The sequence below is a fragment of the Haliotis rubra genome, unplaced genomic scaffold, assembly GCF_003918875.1.
Source record: "Haliotis rubra isolate DU_JTF1 unplaced genomic scaffold, ASM391887v1 Scf168, whole genome shotgun sequence".
Taxonomy (NCBI): domain Eukaryota; kingdom Metazoa; phylum Mollusca; class Gastropoda; order Lepetellida; family Haliotidae; genus Haliotis; species Haliotis rubra.
Window position 1 is genome coordinate 1,150,657 of NW_025765647.1, and position 9,841 is coordinate 1,160,497.

The 9,841-nt window shown below is 39.3% G+C and overlaps 1 protein-coding gene across 1 annotated transcript; it reads right to left on the reverse strand.

Moving 5' to 3' along the window:
• Positions 1–6,163: 6,163 nt before the first annotated feature.
• On the reverse strand, positions 6,164–6,760 carry LOC124272252 (cysteine-rich, acidic integral membrane protein-like). The gene has a single exon (XM_046707414.1). The coding sequence runs from the start codon at positions 6,758–6,760 to the stop codon at positions 6,164–6,166; it is 597 nt and encodes a 198-aa protein (XP_046563370.1).
• Positions 6,761–9,841: the final 3,081 nt, after the last annotated feature.

Below are 9,841 nucleotides of genomic sequence, written 5' to 3' on the forward strand. Positions count from 1 at the left end.
ACATCAGATACTCTTTAATGTGTTTACCTGGAGCTAACGAATTACCCAGTCATTGAAATTTGTCAGAAATAATGTTTGTTTGATTTAAAATTGGATTTTTAGTAAAACGTTTAATTAGTCAATTTGATATCTTCTTCATAATGCATACATAGATAAACATAGTACTTTTATCATTATTTCAAATATTTTATTGTGAAATGTAATTACTCAATTCACAATGTATTGATGCTCAGAAAGTAACAATAAAAAGTATACTTTCCACAGGGTGCGCACAGTCTTGAACAAGCCTGAAAGTTTGACATTATACTCTACCAAGGTCTAAAATTCGTTTCAGTCTTGAAAAAGCCCTAATGACCAGTGATTTGCAATAAAATGGTCTTAAATTTAGCAAAACATGTCAAATTATGTTTTGCTAGGAAACTAATACATAATAGAACTACCTTGCAGTGACAGTGGGCATGGTATTTTCTACCGCGAAGCAAAACTTTCCCAGTGCAGCGATGTAGCTAAATGCTATTCCCCCTGATGGTTCGGTCCAACATTTGACCAATCTTGTGTATATTCAACTACTTATGTGATATATGTATGTCTATAGTTCCTTAAGATTGTTGATTGGGTCTTAAAAGGTCTTAAAATTGATAGCTGAGGATCTGTAGGAACAGTGTTCGATTTTAGTTTATAGAAACAAACCGACTTTATATGTCATCAATGGCACTTTTTAATTTGTATTTTGATAAACAGGCATATTTGTGATGAGAGCAACTGAAGTACTGAACATGTATGTATTTATATAAAAGTCGCATTGGAGATTTCATACTGTTTGCTGCTACATTGTTTCACTTGGAAAGTTATAGGGAGATAGTGGCTACCGATATGCTAACTGATTCTGGGGTTTACGCTCCGATGTACACTTTCATTGAGCAGTTCGAGAGACATGTCTCTCCTATTCATGTCTGTCTTTAGTTGGCGTAGAGAGAATACTCTGAGTCTCTGTGTATTTCTGGGAACCTCTTGTTGAATCATGGCAGATTTATGTGAATGGCGAAATGGAATCTAAGAAGATGACATCCTCATGCCAAAGTTTATTGAATGTCAGCAAATTGGAAATAAGTCTTCTCCAACCTTTGCGCTTTGACTAAAGTTTATTGGGGCGCTACAAATCCTATTGCAGAACATCAGGCTGAGAGAGAAGGTATCTGGAACATCCACATGCTTAACCAAAATGCATTGCTCCCACATTACAGTGCAAATCCAACAAATTACGCTTGTTGGCTACCAGTCGACATTTTTGACAAGGTGCACCTACATGACGCTGCCACAGATGCATATGAAACAGTTCACTTTGAGGGAAAAACCTGGACGCTAAAATGGACTGACATGGGTGTCGAGAGAAGCCACCCAGGATTCAAAGAGTGAAGGTGGACTTGCAAGACACCGGCTAATGCGATGGCCTTTGACCAGAAATATCATAGGTTATACATCTAAGCTCAGAGAAAGAGATAGTATGTTAAGCATCAGTGAAGACAACACCCATGAGGTTTACAAGACTGCCTGTATGAAGAACATAAAAGTTATCTAATCAAACACATTCATAACAAATTCTCATCCTGAAGTATCTCTGAACATCGCAAGTGTAAACGGTAAACTGAACGCTCTGGGAGCACAAAAATGATGTGAGTCTTGCATGTGCCTCCATGCTAATATAGTTTCACATAACATGTACGACGTGTATGTTGGCAAAGCAGAGTATTGATATCTTTCCGTATTACAAAACAAGTTTTGGATCACCCTTGGCCTTTGGCTGGAGTAAAGAGAATGGCGATCTGGAACCTGTGTACTTTCAAGGGGTGATGGAATAAGAGATACTACTGTGTTGTCTCTGCTCCTAAAGAACTGAAACTTCGGACTGGACGTTTCGCCTACAAATAATGCAACCAAATACCTAAATGTGCACTTGTCAGGGAGATACAAATTGTCTGATTCAGTTGGAAAAGTAGACATTCACAGAAAACAGGGGCGGTGGGTAGCCTAGTGGTTAAAGCGTTGGCTTGTCACGCCGAAGACCCGGGTTCGAATCCCCACATGGGTACAATGTGTGAAGCCCATTTCTGGTGTCCCCCACCGTGATGTTGCTGGAATATTGCTAAAAGCGGCGTAAAACCAAAACTAAGTCAGTCAGTCACAGAAAACAGAAAACTGTAGATAAACACTGACAATGCTGTATGAAAATAACCTTGAAAGATTTGCAACGTCGTGCAATTCCATAGACTATAATTCTAAGAGTAAAAAAGGCACGTGTCTCTATTTCATTGCAATATTTGAATTCATTGCCCTAATGCTATCTGATTTCAAAATTTATGTTGCCTTGGCATGGGCACAGAGATTTGAAGCTGTCACGCAAAGTGAATGTTTCCTGATGAAATTGATGTGTAAATTTCCAAAAAGGTTGATTTCCACCAAAATATGATTTTCAGGTATCTATCTGTATTATTGCCTTTGGTCATTTAATTAAATAAAAACAATTCAGAATAATTATGCCTTAACACCATTGGTGATGGAAACTTAACAAAAAATGAAGGATTTATATATCTAAATTAAACGTCGTAAGTATATATCTTTTTACCTTGGTGGGATCACGCGACATGAATTCTTTTAAAGACTTGACCATATCTGGTCACTACATCAGGGCCTGTGTTAACGTAGGTACAATAAGCTTTCCAATGAGCCATAATATGTCCATACAAGAGATGCGGGCATTAAACCCCTTAATTTGGCCACTTTTCTTAAAGTCGCTGCTCTCCTACATCGTCAACATATTGCTCAAATGATGCCGATATGACGGTGAATTTTGACACACACTCAAAGCAGTTATCGTATTCGCTCTATCGAAGTTCTGTTCTCATCATTATTGCACAACTAGTTTATTATTCGTAAATAATAACAGCACAATCTGTTGTTGTTCGATCACTGTCAATTATAGTTATGATACCATGTCTTAGGGCAGGTATGAGTGTATTCTGTGGCTCTAGTGGCACCAAACACACGAAAAGGCAAATCAATTGTTCACATCGAAACAAATTGTAACGTGTCGGTTGAGACAATAAGTTAATTGGGTTTCAGTCCGAAAAAGAACAAAGAAATGTAATAAAATCAACAATTGTATTATAAAATACATAACTTTACACTGGAAAGTATACTTCTAAAGACGTCTTGCAGTAGTGAGACGGCCCGTCAGTCGCGGATGAACACATGAACGTCGAGCAACGGTTTACATCTGTGTACAGTCCGTTTGAGACGAAATGATACCGATGAATTACAATCTAACACAAAAACAAATAGACATAAAACCAACGCGGACTGCAATAAAAACAACAGCCCAACTCTAGAAAAAAATGCGTAATTTTTGTCACGAAAATAAAAAAGTTGTTTAAGAAACTGTCATCATTTGTGCGTTTTCCCAGTTTGTTATAAGGGCGCATTGGCAACTAAAGGAACAGCGCGAAAAGCGAGATGCACGTGCATTAGTAACGTCAGAGACATGTGATTACTGCTGATTGACAAAGTGAGAGAAAATGAAAGTCTATAATTTACGGTCTATGGTTTCTTCAAGGATGAAAATGACAGGGGGTGACCAAAGTATGCAATTATTAAGCACATACAGCGCACTGCTTGTGCAGCTGGGGTACGTGTCATCTCGCCAGCTCAAAAGTTTGTTGAGAACCCGTTAACGCACGAGCATCTGTTCCGCGCTGTTCCTTTAGTTGCCAATGCGCCCTTGTAACAAACTGAGTAAACACACAAATAAATTATGACAGTTTCTTAAACAACTTTTTCATTTTTGTGACACAAATTATGCAGTTTTTTTCTAGAGTTGGTCTGTTGTTTTTGTTGCAGTCTGCGTTGGTTTGATTCTTTTATGTCTATTTGTTTTTGTGTTAGATTGCAATTCATCGGTATTATTTTGTCTCAAACGGACTGTAGCCGGCGAATCCAGACGTGACAGACGTCGCGTGTACAAAAAGATTTAACTGAGTTTAAAATGTCAGATAGTCTGGTTCTTTTCAGTGAAACTTACAACACACTGACACGTTTAACTGTAAATTTCGAATTTTACCTGAACCATGTTCACGTGCACATCATGAAGACCCTTTACACGAAACTGGCGTGATCGCGCAAAATTCATGAAGTTGAGAATGGAATAACTATTTTCTATAACCATAGACAATCAAACTGTTTGAGAGGAAGTTGTGGACATAAGGAAAGAGAAGTGTTTATGGATGATCAACTTCTCTGTTGTACACTATCGACATTTCGAAATAGATACTTATAAATACCGTTTTCAAGCATGCTTTTCGGAAAAGATACTTATACCGTTTTCCAGCATGGTCGATAACGGTATAAGTATCTATACTGAAACGCCGCTAGTGTACAATAAAGAAGTTGATCATCCATAAACACTTGACATTCCGGCCGCCTCCGTGGTGTAGTGGTTAGAGCGTCCGCCCGGAGAGCGGAAGGTCGCGGGTTCGATCCCCGACCGCGTCATACCAAAAGACGTTAAATGGTACTTGTTGGTCCCTGCCTGGCGTTCGGCATTAATGGGTACAAAAAGGACTGGTCGGCTCGGAGTCAGTATAATGTGTCTGAGTGGGGTATTCATGCTTCACTGCGGCATGGTATCTCAGTTGGCTAGCACTATAAAACCAGCTTAAGTCTGGGCTAGTACAAGCAGCCGCACATACACATACACGAGCACGTCGTCATATGAGCGAAATATTCTCAAGCACGACGTTAAACCCAATTTCACCTCACCTCACTTGGCGTTCCCATATACAATCGTACAACTTTCACTGGCTCGCAAATAATAACACCTCAAAATAGGATTCAGTTGCTTTCTAAATCAATCTCCTTAAGGAGAATCGTGTTACATTAACAACAGAACATTCATAATTCACAACACTGAATACATAGAGAATGTCACCCTCGTGTCTACTGATATCAATTATATCCACACGAGTTGATAAAGATACAGGCTTGCCCCGTGTAGATATAATTGATATCAGAAGACACGAGGGTGAGATTCTATATATCATAAAAAATCACTCATCAGTAGTTATCAATGAAAAACGTACATCTCTGAACACGGTACTACCATTAGACTTGCAGTGCAGCGATGTCATAGCATTGTGCGTCATCACATTTTGACGGCATAGCATTGTACCAAATCTACTGTCAAAACGATATCTCCCAGGAGATATCGTTTGATTTCACACAAGCAATGTCTCCAGTGGAACACAGTTTTGGATGATAAGTAGTTATGCTTATGATAGCTGTCTACTTCTTGCAATCCACGCTGAGTAATGAGACGCGCAACAACTTCGGAATTAACATCGCTTCCTTATTTGGCAGTGCAAAAAGCCAGTGCGTCATGATAGAAGGTTATAGTGCCATCTTCCTCAAGAGGTGGCATGGCTTTTTAAGAATTCAGTGTGTTTTTTCCAAAGCAGTAGTATGACCAAAGCAGGACCCTGAGCCACAGCAAGCAGAATGGACCAGCCAGGTTAAGACACCGTCAGTATGTGGGATAGTGTACAAGAGATGCGTACCTTTGCATTTAGTCATTAACACGCAATTACCCTAGTTCAACAGGAGCGCTGGTGGTATCCACGACCTGTTAATTGCAAGTAAAATTTAAAAATGTTAAGTTACTTTAAAATGTCAACTCCGACTTGTTACACCGATGTTGTAACATACCTTTGTTTTCTCGTACTCTAGACGTCAACAGATCTTCTCAAGTGATAATACCTATCACACCTGGTTGAAATGCTGCAGGTGTAAAAGGAGACCCATCCCTAACTGCAGGTCATGAAATAAAAAACGACACTTAAATATTTAGCGAGGGATGATTAAATCTACAATAACATTCTACAACTGCTGTTTTTTAAAAAAACCTTTTTATCAACATAATTTCCTGAATACAAACTTTTGTCCTGGGCTTGTCTCAAAAGGGCAGATTTTTGACAATGTATGCAGTTTACAACTGATAAATAATATATGCAACTTTATCAATAAAAAATGCTGCTTAATCAGTACACCTGTAGTCATCACTGCATACAGTTTAATCAGTACACCTATAGTCATCATTGTTCACAGTTTCATCAGTTCACCTGTAGTCATCACTGCATACAGTTTCAGCAGTACACCTGTAGTCATCACTGCATACAGTTTCAGCAGTACACCTGTAGTCATCACTGCATACAGTTTCAGCAGTACACCTGTAGTCATCACTGTTCACAGTTTCATCAGTACACCTGCAGTCATCACTGCATACAGTTTCAGCAGTACACCTGTAGTCATCACTGTTCACAGTTTCATCAGTACACCTGCAGTCATCACTGCATACAGTTTCAGCAGTACACCTGTAGTCATCACTGTTCACAGTTTCATCAGTACACCTGTAGTCATCACTGCATACAGTTTCAGCAGTACACCTGTAGTCATCACTGTTCACAGTTTCGTCAGTACACCTGTAGTCATCACTGCATACAGTTTCAGCAGTACACCTGTAGTCATCACTGCATACAGTTTCAGCAGTACACCTGTAGTCATCACTGTTCACAGTTTCATCAGTACACCTGTAGTCATCACTGCATACAGTTTCAGCAGTACACCTGTAGTCATCACTGTTCACAGTTTCAGCAGTACACCTGTAGTCATCACTGCATACAGTTTCAGTACAGTAGTCATCCTGTTTAGTCATCACTGTAGTCATCAGTTTCAGTCAGTACACCTGTAGTCATCACTGCATACAGTTTCAGCAGTACACCTGTAGTCATCACTGTTCACAGTTTCAGCAGTACACCTGTAGTCATCACTGTTCACAGTTTCATCAGTACACCAGTAGTCATCACTGCATACAGTTTCAGCAATACACCTGTAGTCATCACTGCATACAGTTTCAGCAGTACACCTGTAGTCATCACTGCATACAGTTTCAGCAATACACCTGTAGTCATCACTGCATACAGTTTCAGCAGTACACCTGTAGTCATCACTGCATACAGTTTCAGCAGTACACCTGTAGTCATCACTGCATACAGTTTCAGCAGTACACCTGTAGTCATCACTGTTCACAGTTTCAGCAGTACACCTGTAGTCATCACTGCATACAGTTTCAGCAGTACACCTGTAGTCATCACTGCATACAGTTTCAGCAATACACCTGTAGTCATCTCTGTATACAGTTTCAGCAGTACACCTGTAGTCATCACTGCATCGCTGTACACAGTTTTATCGATACACATGTAGTCATCACTGCATACAGTTTCATCAGTACACCTGTAGTCATCACTGCATCGCTGTATACAGTTTCATTGGTACACCTATAGTCATCACTGCACATACACACACACACACACACACACACACACACACACACATATATATATATATATATAGTTTATCCTTTGATGCATACATGTATATATACAGTACAACCAGAAATTATTGAGAATTTAAAGATTGTATTTTTTTTTCACTCATTACTCACGTATTAAATGTGAATATTAGCAGAACATAACTCCAGATTCAAAGACAGGTGAACAGTTAGTATTTTGTCAAGTCACTATGGGCAGCAATGCGGCGGGTCTGATCAAAGAAGTTAGAAAGTCGTGGTCCATGCTGTCCCAATATCGGACCACCTCTTCTTTCATTTCAGCAATGTTTGTCAGATTTTTCTTATTGACACTTTCCTTCATAAATCCCCAAACATTTTCTATTGGACTTAGGTCAGGGCTATAGCTTGGCCAATCTAATAATGTCATTGACATTTTGGGTCCGAAACCAGACTTTCTAATAATGTCATGTGGGTCCGAAAATGCTTTGAACAATGTTTTGGGTTGTTGTATTGCTATTGCTGGAAAATCCAAAATATTCCATAGAACACGTGAGCAGATGGAAGTAAATGTCCCTCGAGAATATCTGTGTACAGCTCACTGTTCATATTCCCTTCAAATACACAGAGGGGCATTGCCCCTAACACAGATATGCCACCCCACACGTTCAATTTCGGACTGTACTTTGGGCGCTGATACAAAGTTTTTTCAGTTTGTTTGGTCCAGAATTTCAGTGTATTAGGAAACAGCCACACAGAACTTTCATCTGAGAAAATCACATTGTCCAGTTAAAATTTCTATGCTGTAAGCACCAGTTCAACCTTCGCCTTTTTGTTCAGGTTTCATGATCGGTGATGGAATTCCTCGACTTTTCTGCCAACCCATTGCATGCAGCTCAGTTCTAATTGTCTCCTTACAGACAGCCACAGTTCCTCTATCAATCATATCCAGCCTTAAGTTTTCTAAACTCCTTCGTTTGCTTTTAGAAACAAGAATACCAAGCCGCCCCCTGTCACCGACAGTCCATTTTCTGGGCCTACCTGCGCCTCCCTGGTGCTCAATGCCATATCCATTTGCAATAGTTTTCAAAACACGATAAACAGTGGACGAAGGGATGCCTGTTCTACTTGAAATCACTTTAGCTGATCTGATGTCCTTGTTATAATACTCTAAAATCAACTTCCTCTTCTCTAAATCATCCATACTGAGGATCACTGAAAATGTCGTCTGCGAGCAAGTAAACAAAGGGGGATAACTCTTCACAAACTAATGAAAAAGGATTAACGGAGTTGTCTCTCTTGAATGAAACTAAGCACTTGATAGCTGGTCAAGGTTGTTTATACAAGAAATCCAATTAAACATATTCCTAAAAAAACATGTTGGAGAAGATCCGTGTCGTGTGATTATTTCAGAAACCTCTTCTTATATATGTACTACTGTACGCTCGGTATTCTCATCGCTTTCTTTATATATATATATATATATATATATAATATATATATATATCTGTGTGTGTGTGTGTATGTATGCGCGCGCGCGTGTGTGCGTGTGTTGACATTGTACAATAAAATGCAATGTTTAAATCCAACTGTGATAGGCATGCGGCTTTAAACGACTTGCGCTCATCCATAATGACTCCACCAAGGGTATCAGCTGAAAGGTCAGCCTGTAAAGACGTAAGATGCATTGCTAAGGAAAACAAACATATTTCACCGACCACACTTCAGCAAGTTCAGTTTGGTTGGTCTTTCAAGTTATGACGTCCACGAAAAACCATTTTGGTGAAAATGGAAATACCATCTACATATGCATTGTCCTCATATGGAAATACAGTCAGTCTCATCTGGGCCATCATTTGTTCTCAAATTTGATTAAAAAAATATTGTCAAACCCTATAATATTTGTAATAGAGGAAAACCTTACATTAACTGTGATTACGGTACATTAACAGTGAGTCTTAACTAGTTTTTGAATGTAAGTATAGCTTACAATACTGACAGTTGCATGATGTCATAGAGCCTTAGTTTTCCGACAAAGCGGCGGTTCTGAATTATACACTTAGGAGAGCGTGTCACCAAATATTGAAAGGTCAGTGGTTAGCACCCTCAGTAAATAATTATTACCAAGCATTAGGCATTCTTGGAGTAATTAACGCGCTTTTCGACATGTCACCCGAATAGTATTTGACAAGGGTACACATAATAAAAACACGTGCACACAGTGAGAGACGAAAGTCCTCCTTTCGGATGCAATAAAAGCGTAGCAAGTCACCTTTTACAGGGTTTGACAAAGTAAACGAGCATCAAAATGACATTCTATTCTGTGATTAACACCCTAGCGATAATCCGTCCAATCGCGTAATTTTTCTATAAACGCTTCATTCGGTTGGCCCTCCCTCCTGCACGGTATAAAACGGGAGCATCAGGATCTCGCTTTGACTTTCAGCA